The 27981-nt window shown below is 36.9% G+C and overlaps 1 protein-coding gene across 6 annotated transcripts; it reads left to right on the top strand.

Moving 5' to 3' along the window:
* Nucleotides 1-90: 90 nt before the first annotated feature.
* On the top strand, nt 91-26612 carry LOC124177908 (protein phosphatase PP2A 55 kDa regulatory subunit). 6 transcript variants are annotated; one of them, XM_046560856.1, is made up of 11 exons: nt 91-345; nt 8524-8682; nt 9640-9957; nt 15539-15604; nt 16289-16386; nt 17591-17869; nt 18925-19102; nt 19235-19569; nt 19726-19941; nt 20039-20206; nt 20608-26612. In XM_046560856.1, the coding sequence occupies exons 3-10, from the start codon at nt 9873-9875 to the stop codon at nt 20189-20191; spliced, it is 1410 nt and encodes a 469-aa protein (XP_046416812.1). In that variant the 5' UTR covers nt 91-345; nt 8524-8682; nt 9640-9872; the 3' UTR covers nt 20192-20206; nt 20608-26612. The 6 variants fall into 6 exon arrangements, with proteins under 6 accessions (XP_046416812.1, XP_046416810.1, XP_046416811.1 ...); XM_046560854.1 differs by lacking the exons at nt 91-345; nt 8524-8682; nt 9640-9957 and adding an exon at nt 11230-11426; XM_046560855.1 differs by lacking the exons at nt 91-345; nt 8524-8682; nt 9640-9957 and adding an exon at nt 11848-12535.
* Nucleotides 26613-27981: the final 1369 nt, after the last annotated feature.

Raw genomic sequence — 27981 nt, 5'->3', positions numbered from 1 at the left:
TTGGTTGAGTTTACGAAAGGCAGGTGGCGCCGCAAGCAGGTCGAGCAACAGTTGAAAGTGTGTCCCTGGTGTCGGTCAGTACTCGGTAGCAGTCAGTAGTAAACAGTTACGGTAAGACGGCGGTTCGTCGATCTCTGGCGGTTTTCCGATTCGTGTCAGTAACGCGATATACCTGTGTACAATACCCATATCCACGTATGTATAATATTCGTAAATCTAGCAACGTGCTCCGAATGCGAGTGAAACAGTGCCGCTAATTGTGGACGACTGCGTATTTTTTAGTTCTGCTTCCGCCGCTGTGTTTCTGTGCAACGAGGGATTCACCCCGAGGCATATACTATAAAGGTACGATATTTTGTGATTCGCCCTACGCTTCCATCTCTCTTTCTTACTCTCTCACTCTCGCTCTGATCCGCGCTCCTCCTCGATGGCAACAATTTCATTGCAGGGACTAGCGAAACGAATCTATTACTCTACTAGGTATATACTATGGAGGATAGCTCCATAGTATGTACATTATGCACAAATTTATCGGATTTCTCCCTCGCCATCATCTCCTCCATGTTATGTTTACACTTGTCGATATTTTATATAAATTATATCGATGATGCAACGTCGAGTTTTAAAAGGACCTTTTTGCACTTTGACGTAATTATATACATTGTCGTGCCATCATTTTACTCCGAATTCCGCAAATTTTCGTTATGCTTTAGTGATGTCACGTGTTGTAAATGTCTCGATGCAACCCTTGTCACAAAATCGATCGGTCACGTTCTGTAACTAGAATAATTTTCGCAATTGCATTAAATTGTCGCCAAATGAAAAGAATAAGTACGTAAATATTTCATTTTTTCTATACCTCTAGGTAAGTTCCGTTCGAACGAGAGGTTTGACTCAAGTAAATCATCGTGGCTCTGACAATCTGCAAATCAGGCTCGCGCGTACGTTACGCATCTGATAAAATGATTTCTACGAATTTTTCGGAAAATGGAGACATTTCGTATAATTTTGTATAGTAAAAATTGTTCTCTCACGAAATTGTAAATATCCATAGTTTCGTATAAGAACTTTCGTGAAAATTTGTATCACAAGATACTACAATTTTTAGCGAAAATCAATAACTTTTTACGAAATGATACAAGATTTTTTAATTTTTCAAAAAATTCTTAGTGATAGAAATTTGCACCAGGGTGGTAGTTATACCGCGCATCCTCGTGTCCATCATCGCGTTTGCTTATTTACGCCGGCTGTCAATTTACCTCACTATACTCGCAATCAGCGAAGCCAAGAAAAGCGACTCGACGCGCAGGCCTCGGAAATTCCTTATATGTGAACGTATTTTCCTTAAAGGTGGTCTTCCTGTTCAACTGATCTCGCGAGTTTCCTCCGCACACGCGCTGTATTTTCGTTGGCGTCGTTCGTGCGGTTTGATAATGAAATTTTTAACACGAGGCTAACGCTCTACGTAATAAATAAGACAATGTTATTATTGGCTACCACATCGCGATTTGTGCTATCGGCGAGACGTACGAAAAAATTGTTTTTCGACCATTATCATTCGCCTTCCTCGTTGGAATACCAATCCGTAATTGTTCCTCCTCCGCTATACGCTGCACGCGATCGAGTTGAATTACTTACATTTTTTTTTCTTCTCACTATTCAAACATGCAAATATCGAAACGATAAAGTAAGAAAAGAAAGAAAAAAATCACGAATCCTGGACTCCTTGTTGTTTTTCTATCCTTTTTTTTTTTACCTCTCATTTCTGCTTGTAGACTAAAAGAGACGACTTTTACAGCCGTCTATACTACCAGATAATTAGCGTCGCTGGATATAAGTACGACGATGAGACAGTAGGTTACATGTTAAAACAAAGTCTAGGAACTTTTTATCCATACGTACGTATTGTACAAGTTAATCACATCCACGAGTATTTTCAAATTACAGCTGACTGTTATACCTGTATTACAGTTTTGTTTTCCCTTTTTTTAAATTTTTTTTTTTTTCTTTATTTTACATAATTCTTGCTCCGTCTATTATTTTAACGGTACTTACCGCTGCTGCCTATACAGTACTGAACTGTATACACATACCTATGTAGTTCGTTGAGTAAACGTTTGCTGAATGTCAAATTACACGACCCTGAAACTAAAACAATTTATACCGCAGCACGTTCGCGCTCTCTTTCTCTTTCAACACCCTAACTCCACCAACTTTTCCCTCGCTTGTTTTTTTAGCAAGTATATTTAGGCGGGTGGGTGCGAGGCAAAGTGTACGTATGTACGTAAGTACGTACCTACCTGCTGCAATTAGCTACTCCGTTGCTCGTTCCTCTCCTCAAGTTCGTTTTCACTTCAGTGCCGAGGTGACGGCTTGCAGGTACTTACATGAAATAGCGAGGAAAAAAGATTTGGAGAAAAAAAAAAAAAAAAAATCATCTCACGTAATCGAAAGAGAAAAGATTTAACGAAAAGAAGGAACATGTGCAGAAGATAGAAAAATAATCAATGAAACGTTATATTTATATGTATAATTGATTATTATCGGCGTTTTGAGAAATGTTCCGAACGTAATTATTATTCTTTAGTACTTTCATGTAATAATATTATGTTTTACAGCATCGTATATCGCGTCATTTGTAAAACAGACGAAATTTCCTACGACTGTAAACGAACCATGGTACATACAATATGTAGACACAGGTGTAAAAAAATGTAATGTTTTTTTTATTGATTATACAAATAAATTTCTTGCGAATGAAAGTTTTACGTAACTGTGGGTGTTGAACCGCACGTTATAATCTGCACACGATGTAGAAATATAGAGAATTTAGAACCGTTACCTTATATTACGATCCAAGCATAGAAAATCGTAAAAGACATGGATATTTTTTTAGCATTCAAGGCTTATTGTTAGCTCTCTGTGACACGTATATACCGTGATTCACGTATCGATGACGTCTATAGCTTATTCGTTTCGGAAGAAGCACCGTCCAATTAACGCGTGGTTGACGGTTAGTCGATAGTAACGATATTAAGCCGGACACCGAAACTGTAGCGAGTTGGCCGCGCGTGGCATTTTCTCGATACAATGGTATAAACTCCAATTAACGCTTGTCGTTCGTAATAAGTTAATCTTTTCAGCACGCTGAATCCAGCGTCGAGTCGCGTAGGTATACGCGTACTTACAGATTCGCGCAAATTCCGAACTACATATCAGCAATGAATATATCCGGGGACTGAATAACCGTATCATTTGTATGAGATGACGAAAAAAAATGTGCACGCACACACGCACACACAAATGACACGGTTATTCAATACATGTACCGCATATGTATTGACTGCATAGAAAAGGGAGTCTCCCCGTAAAAAATATTGTTCGGCCTGATTTCAGGCTCTCGTTTCTCGTCCCTTCGTATCTGCTCCAACAGCTCCAGCTTCTTGACTCGAAATACCGGGGTAGATCCAGATTACACGTATCCTCTCTATTAGCCAGACTTGTACGTACAGGTTGTGCATACACACGTAAATACAGTCCAGGGTAACCTGCAGCGTTACGGCTGTGCGAAAAACCGATGTCTTTATTCGCGGGAGAGCGGTATAATCAATATGAAGGAAGGGTCGTGCTCGTTTCTTGTTATACGTACCTGCGGCATATATATACACATACCTGTGTCAAAACTTGCACGTGTTGTGCTTCAAGTTCTTGCATATACGTAGATGTATACGTGTGTGGCAATTTAAACCTGCGATCAGTCACACATTATTGTGCTGAGTTAAGTTTTATTAAAAGATAGAATTCTGTGATTTTTGGGGTCGCTGATTGCGAATCTGAAAACAGACTTGAAAAATTTCAGGTCCTGGATCCGATATGGTGCGCGAAAATTTCAAATTTGATCGAATCCGGTGAAAAAAAGCTGTGCAGGAGTTTTTGGGGTCGCTGATTCGATTCGTCATGCTGAATTTTCAAAATCTGATTTCAAATTCGCAATCAGCGACCCCAACTATCCTTGGACAGAGTTTCTTTTCCGGATTTGATAGAATTTGAAATTTTGGTCCGCCATATCGGATCCGCTATCTTGAATTTTTTAAACCCGATTTCCGATTCGCAATTAGCGTCTCCAAAAACTTATAACTTATGTAAAATACGTGTATGTGTAGAGGAGTAACTTTACCGAAAATGAATTACGCCTTCGTTTTTTACGATTTTTTCCAATCAATTTGTTTCTAACAATAATAACTTAGATTATACCGCAGCAATTACTCTAGAGTATTGAAAACCTATTGTAGTATACGATCAGAAATAGCAAAAAAAACCGCATAGAAATATGTTGAAAAGTTTTCTAAATATATAAAAAATGGATTTAAAACAGATGGTAGGAATACTTACCACTATGACTCAAAGGGTTAAAAGACTCGATTTATATGGGAAATTGGAAGAATTATGTAAGAGAAATTGCTATTCACAAGACATTTAATGTAAAAGAGAGAAAGAGAGCGAACCAGAAGCTTATTAATTTGATTATAATTACACCAACAGTGCCGTGGGATTCTAATGTGCAAATGTTTGCGGTATATTTAATTATCATCATCATATTGCTTCAAGGATTTATCTATCCGCCTCCCTCTATTTACCGTATACTGCACGGGATTATTTATTTATTTTTTTCTTTTCCGCCCTGTTCTCAGCCTCGCATTACAAACACTCTGACGACCCTTTTTATTAATTGTTCCGCCTCGTGTCTATTCGTACGATTAGAATATTTCTCAATCATGTGTTTGGACTTCTCCTCGAAAGCATGACCTTTTTTTTTTTTTTTTTCGAAACCTGTTTAGCGTGTAGATTTCGATTATGTTGCATTATACGAGTACATACTCGCACGACAAGCACGCGCAAAAGATGTCTGATCGTGAGCGTGAACCTTGACGTGGATGTCCACGTGTTGCAACTTATAAGAGAAAGAAAGAATTAGCGACCAGTGGTGGCACAGTTTGAGCATCGGGGATACATGTTACATATACGGGGATCGCCTTGACCGAGTCAAGAACATAAGTAAAACGCCAGCCTGCCGTGAGCCTAGAGCGCATGTTAAAAATGATAATAACTTTTGTATATATACCTTGTACCTGCCGAAAGTGCTGCCCCCCCCCCCCCCCCTCCTCTCTGCCCTCTCCTCCCGCTCCCTCCGGACCCTTAATTATACACTTCACCTATTGCCAATTGCCGCGCGTACCAAGACGTGTGTGCCAGGCACTTACAACTAACTGACCCTCGTAAGTTGCCCGAGACACATACCTCATGGTATGTATTGTTCGAAACGGCTCAAACTAGGTCGAATAATTTCCTTCGCACCTTTTTATTTCACATATTGTTTGGGCACGTTCACCTTAACCCTTTGAGTCGTGGTGGTAAGTATTCTTGCCGCCTATTTGACATTCATTTTTTGAATTTATAGAGAATTTCAACATTTATTTTTGCGGTTTTTTGGTATTTCTGACGGTACGCTGACAGGTTATCAATACTCGAAGTATTGGAAGTTGTTACTGTTGGAAAGAAAGTGATTGAAAAAAAATTTGAAAATTGAAGGAATAATTCATCTTTGAGACAGTTACATCTCTCTACGCATACGCACGTTTTGCATAAATTACCAGTTTTCGGACTCGCTGATTACGAATCTGAAATCGGATTTTGAAAAATCAGTATGACGAATCTAATCGGCGACCCTGAATAGAGTTTTTCGATCGAGTTCGATCAAATTTTCAAATTAGAGTGCATCATACTGGATCTACCATCTTGAATATTGAAATCTTGATTCCAAACTCCACAAATTTTTATACTATCTTGTTATAAAAGTTGACTGAGCACAATAATGTGTAACATTTTTCGATATCTCTTTTCCTTTGTTTGGGTGTCGTAATTGTTCAATTAGATTTCATGATTTATGTAATTATAACTTAACTCCCAACGAATTCAATCATTGAATCACGTCGTTGGTGCAAAATTGATTAGCGTAGTCCTGCGTAGCGTATCGTATCGCGTTAATACTACATGTGTATATACACATATATATAGGTATACAAATGTATAACAGAATACGCTTAGAATCCGAACAAGTGTAAATTATATCTATGATCGTAAGTCTTCGCGCGTGTTTTCTTTTTCGCATTTATTCGCAGTTTTGCGGCAAGAAACTCTGCGCGTAAGAGATACATATATATGTGACGTGTATTACGTGACATTCGGTATTCCCATCGTTCGTTACGTCACGCCATGGTGATTGAAAGTGCATTAAACTCCGCGCATGCACGAGGATCACAGGCAGGTACAGAAAGACGACGAATGTAGCGAGAACTTGGCGTCCTCATACTCGGATGTACAAGATCATGTACAAGTTGGAACATAATATCAGCCTTATACCGTGAATGATATCGATTTAAAAGCGTCTAGACAAACGCGGATCACGACACCGTAGACTAGAAAACCGTGCTTATAGAGCCGAAGAAAATCGTTATTACAGTTTTATAACCCGCTAAGAGGTCAAAAGTCGTTTCAGGAACAGTCGTTCATTCCTCTTCTTATATCCGCTATCCGACATTGTACCGTGCGCGATTTAGATATTGTCCCGTAAGTCGGGGTGTCTCGCTGTCGCGTAAATCTGGGAAAAATTGGGCTATTTTAACCTGCGACGTAAACATCTGACGTCCAACTTTTAACCAATTTGCATGAAAAGGGAGGTGAATTTGTGAGTGAAGTTAGGTTGAAATCAGTTCTGAAAATATGTCTATTTTCGTTTGGAAAATCGGGAAATGTCAGGGAATTTTACATGTAATTGACGCGAGATCCGGGATCTGAAATCTTCTCGATACAGCGCGGCGATATTTCCGTATATACGGCTAGCTTCTTTCCAAATCGAAGCATCTCCTTCGGTCGACGCATGTAAGATTTCATTCGGATTTCGGATACCGGCTGCGTTATTCTTACGCGTTGGTCACTCTTCGTCGTTATAGCCATAGCCACGCAAACTATACGGCCGCGTTCAATTGACTATATTGAATCCGAATTCAACCGGATTTAGCTCTGCATTATTTCATCGCACCGCTGGCGACACAATAACAAGAGAGAAAAAATCTTCCGCTTTGCACACTCACTCTTTCCTCTTCTTTTTTTTTATTTTCGTCTTGCACGCAAGAATTCGTTCTTATACATATACTAACTTTTAATACGTTACGAAGTTATGCACGGAATTGGAAAGAACAATTCCCAGTCGATGGGAATGTAAATTCGTTATTTAACGCAGTCAATCTTTCCTCGAGATCAGTATTTTATATGTTGGACGGACGGTTGATGGCGCCTAATAACGTTTTACACATTATTTACAACACTTTGTTATACTCCGTTGAAAACAACTTTACTTACACCTCGGCGTGGTAATCGGCAAATCTAGGGGCAAAAGTGTAAGCAAGTACGTGCGTATATTGGAAGGCGCTGGCGCGATGGCGGCAGCAATCAAGCTCACGCTGTTCGCTTCTTCCGATGTATAAAGGGATGCAGGATGAATTATTCATCCAATTTCCAAGACTAAATTCCGCTCTCACAAGCCTTTGGCATTTTAGATCAATCGAGCAGCTGTATATAGGCATGTCATAGGGCAGCCAGAGTATTTCCTCCAGCCCTGTATCGCTACGTACTCATAACTCTCTCTCTCTCTCTCTCTCTCTCTCTCTGTCTTATCTATCTATCTATCTGTCTATCTGTCTATCTCCTTTTCCTGGAAAACCTTTTAAATGAAAGTTCCTGCAAGTCAAGACTTGTATGAACTTTGAGACCTCTTTTACCCATATCGAGCGTCAATTACGTATATCCGAAACCAGTGCCGTAATACAACTCTGTCGATTCACACGATCTATCAAAAATTAACTCACATGTCGAATCTAATTTGCCATCATTTCTTGACATGCTGGATATTTTTAGCCCACTCGTCTTCGCGTGATCACCGCGACAAAAATACAATTTTGTTTGTTTTCCTCTTCTTTCCAACGCGCATCTTCATTTCATAGCATAGCGTGTGTGGGTGTGTGTTTATGTGTATATATATTATATGTATATGCATATATATAATGTGGTGCAATAGAAATATTCGAGTATAAATAGCTTCCATATAGCCCGTGCAAAGTGGGGGGGGGGGGGGGGGGGGGGTGGTTCTCCTAGAATCTGAATTTAAGAAAAAAAAGCGAAGGAGAAGAAAGGAATTGTAAAATACATCGTGTAAAGAAAATGAAAAAATAGAGACGAGATGCGGCCAATTCTACTCTTAATGCTTCCCGTCAAATTGTCTAAACCAACCTAAAACCAGCTGTAACCGGTACATGTATTGTGTCACGACAATGTCAGTAGAATATAGGCGTCTAGCGTAAAAATAATTTTCCAAGCGTTATTTTTATCCACGTGCATGTAGTGTTGTATACAACCGTTTACTGTGTATGATTCATTTTTACCGGTTGCCTAATTATCGCGTTACAGATTTTCCAGCTTGAAGAGCAGCCAGGCTTCGAGCTTGAAGGAATTACCGTTCCTCGTAGGAATTACCGGCTCTACCGCGGCCACCCTGAGGATCACACAGCCGTTTCGAAAGGGTTACGTACAAAATATGACGCCTGGATAATACACAGAGACTGCAAGGTGAGCAGGTGGAAATTTGTTTCTTCCAAACGTCCGCATATTTAAGTAAAAACGTAAAACGCCAGAGAAATAATTAAGATATAATCAAAGGATACACCTTTTTCCCGCGTTCGTCGTGATCCTGTATTATAATGACCAGAAGTACCTACGCGCGTTGTAAACCGTGCAAAGAACCTCTTACTCAGCTCGTTTCCCCCCCTTTTTTCATCTCTTTCTTTCTTTGTCTTTATTTCGCTTACACCGCAGGCCCCATTACCCGATCCTTTGAAGACTTTTCAGAGTCTATCGAGCCTCTTCGCTACTGCACGGAAGCACGAACGAACGGCACTTGTATAAATGTATGCAATAAGTTCTTGCCAAGACCTTTTCAGTCTTCCCCTCTTTCTTTCCCCTCCTTCTCTTTCCGTGCTTACTTCCGCTGGCTCTTCCTCAACCTGTTGCTGTACAACTACGTCGTTGCTCTCTGAATCGACCACAACCGCAATAAAATGCCCAGGTTCTGTGCGCACAGTTTGTCCTGGACTCAATATCGTTATACTTATTCGCTTACGTAGCGAACATTTTTATTTTTTTTAAATTCATTTACAAAACCTACGTTCTTTTTATTTATTCGTTTATTTTCATTTCCCGATATTTGCCCCACGTACGTTGCGCTTATGCCATTTTAACGTTTTTGTGTACTACGGGAAAATTATTATCGGCAAATACGTATACACCTAGGTTATTTATACAATTTTTGAGATTGCGGTTGCCTATGCACAGGCGAATCATGGACAAATTAGCCTATACGTAGGCAATTTGTACGATTCACGCGATTGCAGTTGCCTGAGCACAGGCGGCTTTCGCCTTCCTATTCTATGGTGTATGTAAGCGTGGGCGAAAAACTGTCGGTAATGTGGTGAATTATTGCACAATATTGATGAAATTTATACACGTTGTCGTTGATTTTTGTCACAGGCACGATATAAGCGGAGAATAGTGCCGACCGGAAAGGGGAAAATTCCTCCCACGGAGGGACGGAGAGATCCGATTGTTTCAAGACGCGTCACGCGGGCGTTGTCGGCCTTTGGGGGGCCCCGCCGCAGCGGCCCCCCAGCACAGGGCCGAATACGAATTGTCGGAGCGGAGCCTTGATCGGTAGATCGAAGACCGCACCGGTAACAGCGATACCGCCTCCGTCTAAACACAACATGAAGAACCCTTCGGGAATTATGAGACAGTCGAGCCTCACGAAGCTTGGCTCGATGATTAACACGGCTGTGAATAAAAGGAGTGGTAAGTAAGCCATCGTGCGTAATTTTTTCGATACCTTCTATTCGCTCTTTTTTTTTTTCCTCCGTCGATAACGATTATACCGCGGTACGCAACGTCAACTTCGGTTGTCTACTGCTTAGGCGTTGTCACGAGATCATTTATTATTATCACTTGCGCGCTCGGTTACGCGTTTTATTACCTGAGGCGAGTACGATCCGTGATAAGTAATACGTATACATAGATTAAATTTACCGGCAGATAACGCTTGGATAAGTATTGTCAATTCGGCGTGCGTAGTCGAATTATTGTTAGTTAAAATATGGGATGCCAGATCGGCATCATGTAATGTAAGTTGCCTATGAGCAGGCGAGGCACTGCGTCACGCATCAATTATACCTATGAAACGTAACCGCGAATACATAATACTTATAATTACATGCCCATTTCGTTTGTCATATAACGCACGCGTGCATGCGTGTGTTTTTTTTTTTTTTTTTTTTTATGAAGTTACGTTTGTGCGGATCAAAAGCTTAAGACTTTTCGAGTCGAGTTTTTGTGGATGCGCAACAGGGGTCCCCTAATTATGGGCAATTCAGGATACAAGTCCACTCTGTGAGCAGATCCGAGTTTCGCATCAGCCACGTGCTAAAAACTGAACAGCAGAGCTGCTCAGAGTCGATCTCATGGTGCGCATTCACGAAAACGCACGATATACGAATACGTCGGAGACCTTGTATGGATATCCTGTTAGCACGATTGCACCTAGTGACCACTGTGTGTTTACATTTTGTCCCGGTTTTAACACGTTTCAAATGAAATATCGAACGTATATAACGTATTGCGTGCACGAGCGCGTGCATATGTGTGTATGTACGCACGCATCTGTATAGATACTATGATTCAATCGTAGGTATAAAAAAAAATTAAAGATAATTTTTAAGTAGACCGCGAAGAGGCGGAAATACTTTGGAATATCGCGTAGCAAACGTTACTCGGTCCGCAATTTCTCCACTCGTCGGAGTAAATTCTTAGCGTCACTTACATCATGTAATCACACGTATAGTACATATTTCTTAGTTGGTATAAGAATGAAGATTGAGTCGCCCTCTTGAAAGCGAAAAATTGTTGTTATCGTCACTATTGTGTTGATATTGTCATGTTCAATTTGCCTGAAAGTTCGGGGCTTATGTATACACATACGTTGTCTGTCCTGGCGGCGTGTATTACTGCTATTATCATGTATATGTATGTGTATAATATGTCGGAAACCATAGCCTTTGAGACTCTCGTAAGGTCAAATCGCGTGCGCTGACTCTGATCGCGGTTTCAGAACGTGTTCTCGGTGGTAAAGATGAACACTAGAGGCCGTTTAAGATCCGTTTCAGTAGATCATTCTAATTGTTGTGACGACGTAAGTGCGGGAGCTTCGTTCAACCGTGGACCACCAATTAAAAATCCAAAGATTTCACATGACACCGAGAGAAATTTTCGTGAGTAATTGTAACTATTATAACAGTGTACGAATCAGGATGCTTGTCTTTTTTTTCTCTCCCTCCCTACTACTTTTACATTCTGAACACGAAGGCGTTCGATTTGGAAGGGTTTCAAATTTTTCTCATTAAATTTGTTCGAAAGTTTATAAATTATCGTGTTCGGCGACACCTTATCGGTATAACATAAATGATCTCCTATGTGATTTCGTATTTCGTTTTCTAACTACTCGTCTATACGCCAACTGGGAATAGCTTGGTTCGAGGCATAGGTAGGTAGGTAGGTATACATATAAGGTAAATAAATAACATGGAACATGGTTCGACGCTAAGTCGCGCCAAGTCTTGTTGTTAGAGCTTTGATAATTAGCTGATATTTGCTAATTTCTTCGGTAACGTAAGCGCCTCTACCGATCCGCAACTCGAGACAGATCGTGCCTGGGTTACCAGTCGGTCCCTGGACCAGATCCATAATTTCACGAACATCAGTCGAAAACTGCCCGTAAAAGAAAAATCATATACCGTAAATTATAAACTAGAAACTTGTCGAATGAATATAGAATAAATTTAATAATGATAATAATAATTGTTATTTGACGTGGGTGGTAACGATCTCAACTATTGATATTTATATGTAGTACATAGACAAATGTAGGAGCTAAAAGTGTTCGAAACGCATTCGTATTTTTATTGTACTCGAACAGTTTCGACGAATGGAATTGTCATCCCCTTGAAAATTGGTTATATTTATACACGCAGGACAATACACGATAAATAAGATATTTATCGTTGTATATGATGCATCTGCCAATGTTCATAGCACGTGTTAAAAGACAATTTTTCATAAAAGTGCTAAATTATCACAATGTAAAGTGAAAGTTTTCCACATTCAAAAAAGTTCTGCTGACGCGTGAAAAACTTGTAAACAAATTAGAAAAGAGAAAATTGGTTTTCTTGGAATAATTCAGCGATAATAAACGTATCATACTGTTATTCACACATAAAAGTCATGGAAAGTTTTCCGCACGGTCTGAAAGCCCCGCTAACAAGAAATGGTCCGTTATTTTCATCCCTGGAGGAGTTACACGAAAAATTGACACAGTTGTTAGGTTTGTCACTTATATACCTACAGTTTTCTTCGTATAACTGATTCATCAACTGCTTCTTTTGCATCATTACTATAGTTATTATTATTGCCTATTCAGAAATGTTGCGTGACAAAACGATCGGTGAGAATACAGAAATATAAATCAAAGATGTCAGGTCCAAGAATTATTTTATTTCTGGTAAATATTAGCATTGTACAGTTAGCTGTGAGCAGTGCAGTCGAAACAAGGAAATTATGACCTGTAATTAATGGTTTATAAGGTACGTCGATAACGAATCGAGTTCCATTTTACTGAACAACATGTTATCATAATTTAAGGTTGTTCGGACATTAGAGCAATGTAACGATAAAAAACTGAATTAATATGTTATTCATTGGTAGTAAATACTTATAAAATAATTTTCTGAAAAAGATCTGACGTGTAGTTTTTGTGTAATTAATTATTAAAAATTAGATATTTACCATGAAGTTAATATGGAATCTTGTTTAAAATGCACGTTATTGATACAATTTGACCACAACTGCTAAATATAACAATACAATAAATTGTAATTTATATTAATCTCCTCTCGTTGATTACGCAAAAAATATACAAAACGTATACTGGCGTGGATTTTGGTAAATATTTTAATCTAAATAATCGAAAATTCACGACAATATCAGTCATACTTGAATGACATATCTGAATCGTAAAACTGTGGTAACGTTGGATAAAAAAACGTGCCAATTTTTAAATTCAATCATTCAATCATGTGTTTTGTACCATTTCATAAATTTTTACCATTACAAATCGTCCGTTGCGTCGAAATTAAGTTGTTTCATTATTCATTCACACTAGCAACAATAATGTATAGCAGTTAGATGCACTGTTGCCGGATTTATTTTATACGGAAAAATATCGAGTCGAACGACATTTATTTAACATGTATATTTAAGTTATTAACTTACATGTTCCAATTTTTTATTTAATAGAAAAAAAATCTACATTTTATTATGACTTACGAAGTACTGTCCCAACAACCTTAAATTATAGCTTTCGAACCATTCGTTTGATAATATTGTTAGTTTCGTCAGGTCGGACAGGTTGCATTCATGGCGAAGTTGACGGAAGAATTTCAAAACTTTTACCCCTGGAAGCATCTTTTTATCTATTAAACTACTTTCTTGGTAAAAACTACAGAGTTTTTTGGATCCACATCGTCCCTGAAATATTTTTAGGCCTAATAAAGATATAAAATTCATTTATTTATGCATTGGAGAAATCGGAGGTGTAAGGAAGCGAATGAAATTTGTATTTTTTTCACGAAAAACAGCATTTTCTGCTAGTCCATCATGAGAATTCGATTGCCAATTTTAGTCCAAACTTAATATACGTAAAGAAAAAAATGTCGCATGTTTGCCTGCCACCTTAGATCTGGCATATTGAATTTTCGAATTTCAAGTTCATATTCGTAATCAGCGACCCCAAAAGCACATGTGTGCAAAATTTCAAGTGAATCGAATGTAAGGAAAAATGTAGGCATGAAAGGGTTAACAGTCTTCGGTAAACGGTGGCGATAACGCGCATTCGGTTCGAAAAGCGCGGGCTGACGGAACCTCGTGAAAGTTCGTGAAAGTTCGTGTGAAAAAAGTGAGGATGAGAAGATGGCGCGAGTGGTCGAAGAACACCGTGGTTTGGCCCGTGGCAGCAACAGCAACAGCAGCAGCAGCGGCGGCGGCCGAGGAACGAATAGAACGAAGGAACGAATCAAAGGTGGCGTGACGTCATCGTACGTACCGATAGTTGTTATGCACACTCGTGAGTTCCGCCATTGAACGTCGTTGAATATTCGGCACCGTATTAATATGTGACAGGGATCCGCGAGCATCGGGTTATTATCGAGTGATTATCGGGTATACAGGCCGCCCTTCTGTCCCAACAATTGTAACAAATAGAATACGCGTGTGTGAAAAAAAATCCGGTTGCCGAAATGGCCGGTAAGTAGATAGGACTCACTCCGTCTCTCGGAGCTTTCACGCAGGGTTTTTTTCCCTCCGTCACCTTATCGCCGAATGTTGGAGAGAGAGAGAGAGAGAAAGAGAGCGAGAGAGAACGCTCGGCTGCGCGTTTAATACGCTGTTTTTAAATAGTAAACTATAATACAGGAAATATTTTCAGGTGGTGCGTTGCTCTGTCGCGTTTGTTTAAATAGTAATAAACCACTGGCCGAAATCCTTGATGCAATCGTCCCGTCGCAACTCACGAGAAAAACCGCGTTTTTTGCATAACGGGCCTGCCCTACTCGGTATTTGATTGTAACCCGAGAAAAATAAAAAAAATTTACCATTTGACGGGCGCCTGTGCTCGCGTGTGTTGACGCTGGTGTGCCGCTTCTGCTGCTGTTGCTGCTGCTGCTGTTGCCGCTGCTTCTCCTTCCTCTTGTTCTTCTTCTTCTACTACGCTACTACTACTACTACTACATAATTCTCCGCTTGCATCCGATCCAGATCTTCCGCGAAACTAAATGTTTTCGTCGGCTACGCCACGAAACAAATAAAAAACAAAAAAATAAACTACGGAACAGACGAAAACGTGGTAGAGAAACAAACAAAAATAAACAAACAAAAAAAAAAAATGGATAGCGGAGAACCGTCAAGTAGGATGATTGTTGTTGCTCTTTTCTTTGATTATAGTCATTTTCATACGTATTATATATATGTGTGTATATAGATTTTTTTTTCGTTCCAATTTCTCTTGATGCTAACTTACCATCGCATTGTAAATATTCCATTGTTACATTTGAAGAAGGCAATTTTCATATATTTTTTTTCATATTTTATTCTCCATTACAATTTATTGCTAATACAAGAAACTCAGTCTCCGGATCATTATTACAATGCCTATACAGAGAGCTAATGATAATGATGCATATAGATACACGTACAGTGCTATGTAAACAGAAGTTGTTCCATACTCATGCAAGGTGGTTTTCTTTGATACATACATGCGCATGCTCCATTACAGGCAACGGTGATATACAGTGGTGCTTCTCGCAAGTCAAGGGAACTCTCGAAGACGACGTTACGGAAGGTGAGTGATACCGTCGCTAGAGTTTATTTATACACACTTATATTATTATCCCTCCTTCTCTTTTCATTTTTCGTTTGTCGCATCTCGTCGTCGCACTCACTCAATGACTATTGAACGCAAGTTCGTTCCGTTGGCATCTAACGAAATGTCACATCTGCATGTAACGAGCCTTAGATTTGAGAGATACAAATAATCCGATGTTAGGATGTCGCTTGTACCTACGCGCGGTAGGTACTAACGTTCATTGTCGGTTGTTTTCTAAAATTTGTATATCTATCTATGATACAAATTGTTTTATCTCCCTGCTTAACTCTCGTGCCACGTTGTCCACACGTACGTAGTGCAAGGTTATCGTGATTATTTTTTCTTCGCTTTCTTATTTTGTATCTATGTTTTTCAATCGCGCAGTTACTTTTTTTATTTTTCAGTCTATCGCTTTTATCTTATCAAATTTGGTATGCGAAGCGACTCTTATCTAACTTGCACAATACTTCATCGGGAGTAATACAAAAATAGAATTAAAACGTGTGCACATTACTTGAAATTCAAACAAAATGATAAGCAATGTCCTTTGTGCAACGATTCGGTTTATAATATTTCACTTGTTCACTTGTTCTGAAAAAATTCTGCTGCAAACGACCATGAGAGTACAAAAACCTTCATTATGATATTGTTGTTTTCCAGCTGACATAATCTCATGTGTCGAGTTTAATCACGATGGGGACCTTCTTGCGACCGGTGACAAAGGAGGACGAGTCGTCATTTTTCAGAGGGATCCGATTGTGAGTTGAATATTAAATGTTCATATCCGTGTAAGATATTTCGATTCTATTATTGTATGTAAATTTGACCATGCTAACATCCGCACTTCTCAGCTCGAAATAAAGAAAAACGATTAGACTCACCTAGCTCAACTTACAAAAACTATAATAAATTGTACCGATTATTGGACTGCGTAATTTATATGACCGATGTCAGGTGAAAAAATTGAACAGTGATCCGCGAAAATGTACTAAAATCAGAGTGTTTCATCATAACCAGAATATCGATATGTAACTCCAAAATAAATCTATGAGGTATTTAAGCTTTTTCTTCATATTTTTATGTAAATACATGCTGTTCCACTAATTTCAAATTTGTACAAAATAATGGCTTAACATATTTTCATTGTTCCGTGTGCAGGATAATGTACCAAACGATCAGAGCAATAATACCACTATTGTATTTTCCTGGAAAAAAAAAAAAACTCCCCAATTTATCTTTTACTTGGTATAAAAGTAATCAAAATTCCGCCCACCTGAAATCTTGAATTCCATTCAACATCTACTCCTTAAAAAGTTTATACACGTACTTTTAATGTAGCAAAGCCATTCAGAGAACTGTTTGAAAATATACCAACACCTTATTACCGATTCTTCATTGTCTCATTACACTCTTGAAATAGTAGGACCGTAAAAGATACCGTTATCCTTACCGTGGCACTAACCTGTTCAATCATCACTTATAGATTTTTACAATCAAAGAACTGCGCTACATCGATATAATAAGGAAGCTGACATCGGAATATAGACATTAGTTTTGCTACAAAGGTTCCCTCATTTTGCATATATTTTCTTTTCTCCTTGGCAAGCCGTGACCTTCTTTTTAATATTACTATCCAACTATAGGCGCGCGAACCTGAAGCTAGCAGCCAGAGTTAACAGCCAAACGTGTTAAACTTATTGGAATTGGAAAAATGCAATTTGGTTTTATCTCCGTAATTCTATAAAAGTATTGTTGGTTCAGGGTATTGCAAAAAAATTTTGTTTTTCTAACATCGCCTGCTTATTCGAATGAAAATCAGACGTTTGGCTGCTAGCTTCAGCCTCGTTATAAATACGATTTTATAATCAAAATGATCAATCGTTGAAAGTTGTCTAATATTTTCTTTTTTTTTTTTTATTAATGTGGTGTTTGTTCTATTTTTGTTCATTCTCCGATGTGCAGAGTAAAAACAGTATACCTCGAAGAGGCGAGTACAACGTATACAGTACCTTCCAAAGTCACGAACCTGAGTTCGATTACTTAAAATCATTAGAGATAGAAGAAAAAATAAATAAAATCAGATGGTTAAAGAGGAAGAATCCTGCACACTTTCTACTATCAACAAACGACAAAACAATCAAATTATGGAAGGTCAGCGAGAGAGACAAGAGGGTCGAAGGGTATAATACTAAGGAGGAAAATGGGGCTATTAAGGATCCAGCTTGTATTACTGCTCTCAGGGTAAGAATTCAACCTAGTCTCTTTCTACAAGCTATTATTTTCTTTTCATTACTTTCTACGGTCCAACCGAAAATTGCTTTCAGACACATCGCATAATTTCAGTTGGGGTTGTAAAAATAAATCGGCATTCCGTTCGTGGGCCAGAAATGAAAACTTGCCAAAAAAAACTAAAGTATACACATGCCAGCGAACAATTGAGTGAATAGTCTTAATTTGTCGACTGAACGTTAATTGAAGCAAGTTTTGTTTTTTTCTTCTCGTTATCACAAGCATTGATACAGAGACGAAAATTGGAAAACTTTAAAAACTGTTCTCTTCCGTAGCGACATTCTGGTAGCTTGGTAAAAAGTACTTGCACGTTATGCGATTTTATTAAAATCTTTTTAGTCATGTGCATTTAAATTAATTTTCTGTAACGACATTTACATGTTAAAGCCAAAGTACGAAAAACAAAACAATAACTGTCACAAAGTCTTCCTGCATCTAAATTCTCAGTATGACAAATTATGAGACATCAGGATGTAGGAAAGCGCGTTTGCCTGGCACGTGCGCAGAGGTCAAGTATGCGCATCACATTAGTATAATATAAATACGTTACACCATCATCTTATTCCAATTAAAAATAATTCTTTTCATGCAGAATTATCTCCTATTTTTTATTTTACCTATTTTTAGAACGTGCATAGTACTTTCCAAACATTGTAATATCGGATTAGCATGTAATTCGTCTTTCTCAACTCATCATCACGCGATAAAATACTGCATCGGCATAATGTCGATTGAGAAAGGAATGCTCGTTTGATAATGCGAAATCCTCGCATTAACAGAATAATTGATCGTAAATTATAGAAAGGTAGATATTGTCCAACGATAAGCTGGTGTATAAACGTGTCTATTTTATCAAAATAGTAATTGACAACAAGTATAGAACAAAGGAATTTCACACTTTTCCTGAGGTCAGATTTCTATTACAAACCATCAATGAAGTGATAGATTTTATGCAAGAACATAAGCACATAATTGAGACATGTGATTTAATAAATTTTTTTCCCCAGGTACCTACCATAAAACCAATGGAGCTAATGGTCGAAGCATCACCTAGACGGATATTTGCTAATGCGCACACCTACCATATAAACAGTATCAGTGTTAATAGTGACCAGGAGACATATCTCAGCGCCGATGATCTTAGAATAAATCTCTGGCATCTTGAAATCACCGATCAGAGCTTCAGTATCCTTTCTTTTTTCCCACGAGAAAAACAAAAAAAAAAAATTACCGTGACAGCAGATGTAAATTTTAAACCGTAGGAGCAACAAATCAATATCAATCTCTAGTATTTTTTCCTAACCACACAATAAACAGACATCGTAGATATTAAACCGACCAACATGGAAGAGCTGACAGAAGTTATAACTGCCGCTGAATTTCATCCGGCCGAGTGCAACCTCTTAGTTTACAGCAGTAGCAAAGGTACCATTAGGCTATGCGACATGAGAGCAGCTGCGCTATGCGATCGGCACAGCAAACTTTTTGAAGAGCCTGAGGATCCAACAAACAGGAGTTTTTTCTCTGAGATAATATCCAGCATCAGTGACGTCAAGCTTAGCAATTCTGGTAGATATATGATCTCCAGGGACTACCTTAGTGTCAAGGTCTGGGACCTGCACATGGAAACGAAGCCAATAGAGTGTTATTATGTACGTTTATTGTCGGTTATTTATTTATTCATTTTCTTTTATCTAATTTATCATTGTATACTTCGACAATCTCAATATAACCCTCTGTCGTTTTGAATCTTTATTTATTGCGTGCTTAGTTCTATACTCATTCGTAATTGTTCTTCTTTTGTTTAGGTCCACGACTATCTCCGGTCTAAGCTGTGTTCGTTGTACGAGAATGACTGCATATTTGACAAATTTGAGTGTTGTTGGAGCGGCAACGACTCAGCCATCATGACGGGCTCCTACAATAATTTTTTCAGAGTATTTGACCGCTCTACGAAGCGAGACCTAACATTGGAAGCAGCACGAGATATAGCCAAGCCTAAGACACTGCTCAAGCCACGCAAGGTTCGTTTTGTAATTCAATGTTTAGTCACACGGTGGTAAGTTCTTTTTCATCGTCCAATAGAAAATTATGTTAATAACGTGGGAATATCTGTTACAGGTATGCACCGGTGGTAAACGTAAGAAGGATGAGATTAGTGTAGATTGTCTGGACTTTAATAAAAAGATTCTTCATACGGCGTGGCATCCGTCTGAAAATGTTGTCGCAGTAGCAGCCACCAACAATCTCTTTCTATTTCAAGACAAGCTTTAGCACATCTGCATGCAGGTATATATCAAAACTGTATACATTTATCAGACCCCCCTTGAATATTCCTTGTTTAAAATGTGATCGCTTTTTTCTTTTAACGGAAATGGTATAAAAGACCGTTGAGAACGAGTGTTGAGTAACAAATATTGCATTATACAGGTAGCGTTCACTGATTCTTTATAAAACGGCACTCGTATTCTTGTGCCAGCTTTTCATTTGTCGGGTTTCAAATATGATTGAAAAATTATTCGACAGAATTCATTAATCGTCAACAATTTGCCAGGATCTCTTCGAATGTGTACTTAGATTTTCGATACTGTCATGGAGTATTTACCAATTAGATTCGATTTTCATTGTTTTTCACAATTCTGAATTTTCGTTTTCGTACTATTCCTTTTTTGCTCTCTCTTATTTTCTAGATAATACAGCGCTACATACTGACGTGAGAAAGTGTCACGCGGAGTCGAATTTTGTGGCACGGAGGAGCAGTGTGTGCGTGCGCCCGACGCGTGCCTCTCTTGGCGTGCAAAACGCGGTGTTGTGTGCTTTGTGTTTAATAGCACGAATTTGCGCGGACAAAAGTTGAATCGCCTTGCCGATGGTTGACCGAGACTGAAATATCGGATGTAAATAGCCAGCATCTATCCATCCATCCATCCATCCCTGCCTCTCGTAGCGGCTCGCACTTATCATATTCGCAGTAAACGACGTAATACTGCGCGCTCAGTTCCCTGCAGGTCAGCCAAGTCTGCCAGCTCAAATTACAAATTTTACACGAAGGAATAAAATTTAGAGAAAAAAAAACGTGAACTTTTTCACATACCCCATATAATTCATCTGTCAACCAACTGTCTCTCTGTATTCGACGTACAGCTGCACATTATTATTATTATTATTATTATTATTATTATCACTATCATTATTATTATTAATATTGTTGTTTTTATTTTTTTATTAATTTCGATTCTTTCATCGTCGGAATAACCCAGGAAATGATTACGAGGTACGAATCTGCAGTATTGCTTTGTCTAGTTTACTTTACACACAACACACACATCCACAAAATAAAAGCGTAAAAGAATCAATCAACACAAATGCAAACAATCAACTTGAGGTTTAAATAGATTGATTTATATAGGGTACAAAAACATTATGTATAATTTGTTAATGCGTCGTAATAGAAATACTATTATATGTATAGTCTAATTTTTCGTATTGTAAAGCATAATTTACTAGCGTGAGATGGCGAAATAATACGGTTATCCAGTTTTTCCCCGTTACATCGTTCGTACCTATAAATATTGACATATAACGAGGATAACATTTTATTTCAACTACTACTGCATCAAGTCAATCAAATTCGATTCATTTCATCTTTTTTTTTTTTTTTTATACGTACGTAAATCAACCCGGAACATGTCGTGAATTCATACCGTGTACACTGAACATTTTCCTTGTATATATGGTTGTAATTGGTTAACCATTCGACATCAGTCAACTTGCGCGTCATCTCGCAAATGTCGGTTATATATATATATGTACATGTATATGTGTGTATGTATATATATGTATATATATATAATTATATGTGTTGTCTTTTTTTCGGACAAGAAGGAACAAGAAACTGATTGGACACTCGAGATAATATGACCAAGCGAAATTGAAAGAAATCCATAAATATTGAGAAACGCTTTACGTTTGCAGATATTTTTTGTTAGGATGATTTTTCGGGAGAGGGAAAAATCTGAAAAAAGACAAAGTAGAACAGTAAGTGATCTTGAAACGATGTTGAGTTTCAAACTATGGATGGATTTCACAGTGAATGATTCGTTATTAAAAGAAAGAAAAAAAAAAGAAAATCCATTTCGTCTATAAATACACCGCATAGATATTTTACCCCAAACGCGATTGTGAGAATGAAAACCAGACAAAACTAATCCTGCATCATTCCGGATCGGTAACTAGTTATTACATATATTGCGAAAGTAAACGGGTTAATTCTCGAATTCGTAATATAATATGTGTACCAATATTGAAGGCAAATGAGATGAAAAATTGAGATGACTAGAAAGAAACAAACGAAACGCACTTTCAAATGAAAAATAATAAATTAATGAATAAATAATACGTAAAGACACTAGAATTTATGCATTTGACTTGTGTAAGCTGGACTTGCAAATGATGAAAAGAGCATTGTGTATGATAGAATGGTTCCTAGTTGTTGTTCATAATGTCCTGTGTTTCATTGCGTTATCAGTGGGGCACCAGTTTAAACAATGTTAGTACCTGTGGATGGGAATAAGAAAGACAGAATTGAGAAAAGTAAACCGGAAAGAACGATAGTTAGTAATATTCTTCACTTAAATTCTCCAAACGAGTTTTGGCAACTTAGAAGGAAACAAAATGCTGAACCTCAAATTTCGGCTGTCAAAAATTTCTGGAATACGAAACTTTTTCTTTGATCAATCACCCTCTTAGCGGTTTATTAGTTTTTTACAAAAATTTTGTTAGTTTCCACAATTGTGATTCATATTCAAGTACATACTTTCAAACGAATTAACACCAATGCAATTTTTTCATCAAAATTGGCGAATGGGAAATGATCGGCAGCTTGAGTTTAAAAAAAAAAAGTGCAGATAATGCGAATCACGTCCTAAATTTTATCGAACAAGTCGATTTCATCAAACTATTAAATACAGTACGAGGATTTGAAATGGTACTGTGATGTACCTGTACGTTAAAATGCGTTTGAAATTAACTATGTGTTTCAATTGTATAACATCAAAATTAATGTCTCAAACTGAGAAAAGAAGACATAATTTGAATTAGCATACCAATTGAAATTTATTCGACGTGTTTTTTTTTTTTGAATAATTTTCACTTGTAGATTATTTACAAGATGTTCCCAATTTCACCATTAATAACTTTTTTCAATTATACAGTGGTTGATATGCGATCTTTTCTTTTTTCTTATTTTTTTTTTTAATTGAATTAAATAAACCGTTCATTTTAGACCAACCAATGTGACTGGCATTCTTGAAACCTTTGCTCCATTAATTCACATTCATTTAAGTATTCCAGTAATTTCGCATAGCTTTACATTATTGTAATCACTTGTTGTTAAGATGTATTCGTTGCTTTGGAAATCCTTGTTTGGACTTAAATTTTTTAGATTGCTCTACCGCTGCCAGCTTTTCAGCAGATCTATTTGTCTGTCTGTTATTTGTTGTAAAGCGTTTGAATGAATTTTTTGTTTCAACACAAACGCATACATCCTCGTGGTTAATGAAATTAGCTCGATATGGACTAACAATAATCAGGTGTACCCAGTGATATTTAGCGACGAAAGTGGAAGGAAACAAAATCCTTAAATGGTGAAGAACGTAGATTACAATGAAAAGGCAGTCGTGTACTAAAATATAAGTAATCGAATATTGTAGGGAAGAAAAAAAGAAATGAAAAAAAAAAAAAATAGAAAAAAAATGAAGCAACTGGTAAAAAATCGGTAATTACTTTCTAACAATAATCATTGATTAAGATGTCCAAGACAAGATCGCAAGACTCTCACCTACTTCGCGTAATTGTTAGAAGGTGGAGTGCGGCGATATTTTTGTATCAGGTATTATTATTATATTTTGCTTTTCTTTTTTTCTCTTATTAATTTTGTTAACTGCTGTTCAGCAGGCCTAGTTACAGTAATAATGATCTGACTGGTCGTCTGTAGCCAAAATATGTAAGTAACTGATTAACTAATTAATTAATTCATTAGGTATGTAGATTAAATAAATTGGGCTAACGTGAAAGAAGGAAAAACTTTTATTCGCAGTGTAGGTCAGAATTGTGAAAAATTATTTTTTTTTTATAGAAAATCAATTCTGAACATATTTACGTTTGCAGTAAAGGATTAAAAAAAATTTTTTAAAAACTAAACCAAGTAAAAAAGTAACGCTGATGATAGATATTGAATTTAATTGACTGTAAGAATTTTTTCCATTGCAACAATTTAATTTTCAGTGTAAATATAGTATGGAACGAATGAGGTACAAAATTGATACTATTCCTTTTTCCCTCAGTCGCAGTTTTATGAAGCAATGAAAGTAATGTGATGAACTTCATCCATGTCGACTGTGTTTGAAATTAAAGTCTTGCTTCTGCACCTTGTGTCTGTTTTAACATTTTACACACACACACACACACACGCTCATGTATATGAACTGACTATCAAGGTGGTGGGGAAAAAAAAATTCTGTAACCTCATGCCAGGTTGGTCTTCAAAATATTGATTGGCACATTTTTTCCGGGCCCCACCCCCAAATCAGTTTCGAATAAATAAATAAATAACACATGTATACACAAGAGTTTATAAGGATTGATTGAGAGAAAATATAGTGTTGAAAATGCAGCTAAATGAGACTCAAGTAGAACGATTATCGTTTTGCCTTATGATAATTTACGTAATAAAAGAAACATTGAATAAATGGTCGCAAAAGTAATGCAAATAAATTATTGGTAACTACTACTACCAATAGTTGCAATATTGGTCAATATTTTTAGCAAAATAATTGTGTACTTTATTAATCAAATCAAAATCCAAAAATGTGTAAGAAAATTAATAAATATGGGAACGATGACAGTTTCATGAAACAAATATCGATTGTAAGTCACAATAATGCTCTGTAGTTAGCTTCACAAGGACTTCAATACAAAGGCGAAAATAAAAACACATGGAAAAAGTCGCAGCAGTCAACCCATGTATGAATGAAAATGAAACGATAACGATGATGAATTATAATTTTGCGTGAAATTGAAAATTAATACAACACCGACGCATGGGTACAAAAAGGAAATAATCATAAAGAATAAGTAAATAAAGAATTGGACAAACAGATACCCCAAATCAGCTGTTGGAATCATTTGGAAGATGTCAGTCATGTTAATGTAATCTAAGGTGTTACAAAGAAAAAACAATAAATCTTCGTAAAAATAATGAAAATAACTTTTTTTATACATCTACGTTTTATTTCACTCTTATTATTGTTTCTTTGTTGAACTTTTCAGTTCTCATATGCTTTGCGACAAATTTCATTCGGGGGTAATGTGTTGTCATATTTTAATTATACGTGAATAATGATATATAGGGAGACTAAAGATGAATAATATTAATAATAATAATAATAGTAACAACAACAACAACAATTGATACCCTTCCTGCCATCGGCAAGGCAGTCGTCGGCAGTCGTTTATTGAAACATAATACTGTGTACATGCTGCTTAGAAATACTTGACGATCTTTTCACAAAGATTAGTGTTATTTTTTGGTGCACGTATACACATGTGTACGTGCATTCTCGTATCATCTTTTACTTTAGTTGATCAAAATGATTAACACTGCGACAAGAAAACTCTGAACACCGACTTCTTACGACGCCGATACAAGTTTACATATGCGCGCATATATTGTGTAAAACGTGGATTTGTATAGGTGATTGATAAAAGTAGAAAATTGATGAAAGGCGCATATCGCGAAAATGACAAATAAACTTGTGCCATACAAACAATATGTCTAACGAGTGATATATTCTTATCATAAAGTTTCCATCATTTGTGTAAAATACTCCAGATTACCACACGTGATGATAAACTCCGAATGCAAAGAAAATTAAGTGAAAAATTGTAAGTCGATCGTTTTTGTTATCTGCGGTTTTGGTTTGCGTTATCCATTCTCAAGTAAATTGTACAATAATTTGGATTTCAAAAGCTTAATTTATCAGTATTAGATTATTTCAAATGGCAAGGTGGCTTAAAAAGTGTATTTTTGGAGAAAAATAATTAAATAAATAGAATAACGTAACAATAAAGATAAAAAGAAATTGTAATAATAATAAATTAAATTCAATTAATCTTCTAAATTATGTAAGTAGTATAGGCTTGGAAATAAGGTTCGACGATGGGAAATTTCAAGGAAATACTATTACACATGGCTATCACACAATTACATATTATCATAATATTCATACATAATTTTAGCATTATTATTATTATTGTCGACTATAGTCAAATAGTTGAATAACATTATACTAGGTGCTCCAAATATTTTGTTACATGTATCGATGAAAAAGAAAGATGAAAAATGTTGCTGCCACAGTTTACTCGATAAAACATTTAAGGTAGATGAAAGTAAATGAAACTGTATAATTAAAATTTGAAAAATAATATAGAGCTCCAGGTAGCGAGATTTTTGGGACACCCTGTACAATGATTATAACATATACATGTATGCATAATTGCAGATTAAATATTAGGCATACGCAGTTAATGAATGCAGTGTCAAAATTGAAGATAATTATAAGAAATCTTTCTACAGAGACATGGAATTTAGCAAAAGGTAAAAGAAAACAATCCAAAAAAAAAAAAATCGCTAAAAGTACTGCAACCTGTAGTAATACGTGTAATAATAATAACGCCGATTGATTAATTTTAATATGCAAGTATAAAAGACATTTGTATCATAACAACTACACATATATTATGATTATAACAAGATGCATTTTTGGATGAATTATTTTTGCTGAATATAATTTAAAGGAAAAAAGATTAAGAGAATTTTCTGTACTCTCTGTATGACTATTACCATGCCGTTAACTGGCTGGGGAAATGTCAACAATAACGTTGACTATACTTATTGTTAAGTATATTTATTTTTCGGTCAACGACACTGAAAATAAATTTTCCACTAGAAACAAGGATTATTTCCTGCAGGGAAATTTGAAAAGAAAATTGGTCGATCTTTCAAACAAGTTTCCCGAAATAATTTTTAACAAATCTTATTAATTGTTATAAATACAAAAATTGAGACGTGATAATAATAACAAGAACATAGTCAAGTCTACGAGAGGCCGGATATTATTTGTTGTATAATTGACGATGATTACAGCAGAGACAAAAGTTCGACGAATAAAAAAAAAAAACTCTATATCAACTGAGTGTTATACGAGTGGGACGAGTGGGTAAAATCACGGGGTAAAATGCTTCTGTCTGTAAAATATTTATTTTAAATCATATGTTGCATAGCCAATCGAAATAGATTCAACATTAATAATGAAATTGCGAATTTGCATAATAAAGCAACGAATAAAATGCGGCTACCGAAATTTTTCAATCTCAATATTGATTGATTATTATCCTATACGTATATTGTACAATACAGGCAGATGGTTCGTGCTGCGCACAATAAATAAATCGGGAGTGCACTTCTGTCATTCTCGGTCTGCGCCGTGATTGGACGGAGAACACGCTCAGCCGATCACGGTCCAGAGTAAGAGAGACAGAGTACCCGAATTGCCTTTACCCCGGCCGCGCATGCGAGCATTGGATGCTATCCCTGTGTGTAGAACAGTGTTGCCAGACGACTGTCCCACAAATCTCCTAGGGTAATTGAAATCCTTCGAGATTCTCCTAACCCACACAGAAAATCCGCCTAAAATTATTAACCGTCAAAACGAACTTGAATCAAGTTTGTACAATATGACGTATATAATTAGCATGTAGAAGTAAAATCCACCTTTCAGAATAACCTTTTCCTATACAGGTGAAGCAGGAATAATATCAAATATATTAAACAAGAAGCGATAAGTTTACTGACAAGCAAGTAGCTGAAGAGTTGGCGATGCAAGTACGATAAATGCGATAATTAACAATAGTTACAGCCAGAGAAAGGTTAAGCCAGAGAGTTAACAATTAACGGAACGTTTTCCGAATAAGCGGGAAATATGAGCAAGCTCGCGATACTAAAG

The sequence above is a fragment of the Neodiprion fabricii genome, chromosome 3 (assembly GCF_021155785.1).
Source record: "Neodiprion fabricii isolate iyNeoFabr1 chromosome 3, iyNeoFabr1.1, whole genome shotgun sequence".
Lineage (NCBI taxonomy): Eukaryota > Metazoa > Arthropoda > Insecta > Hymenoptera > Diprionidae > Neodiprion > Neodiprion fabricii.
This window is presented reverse-complemented; position numbering and strand designations above follow the sequence as displayed.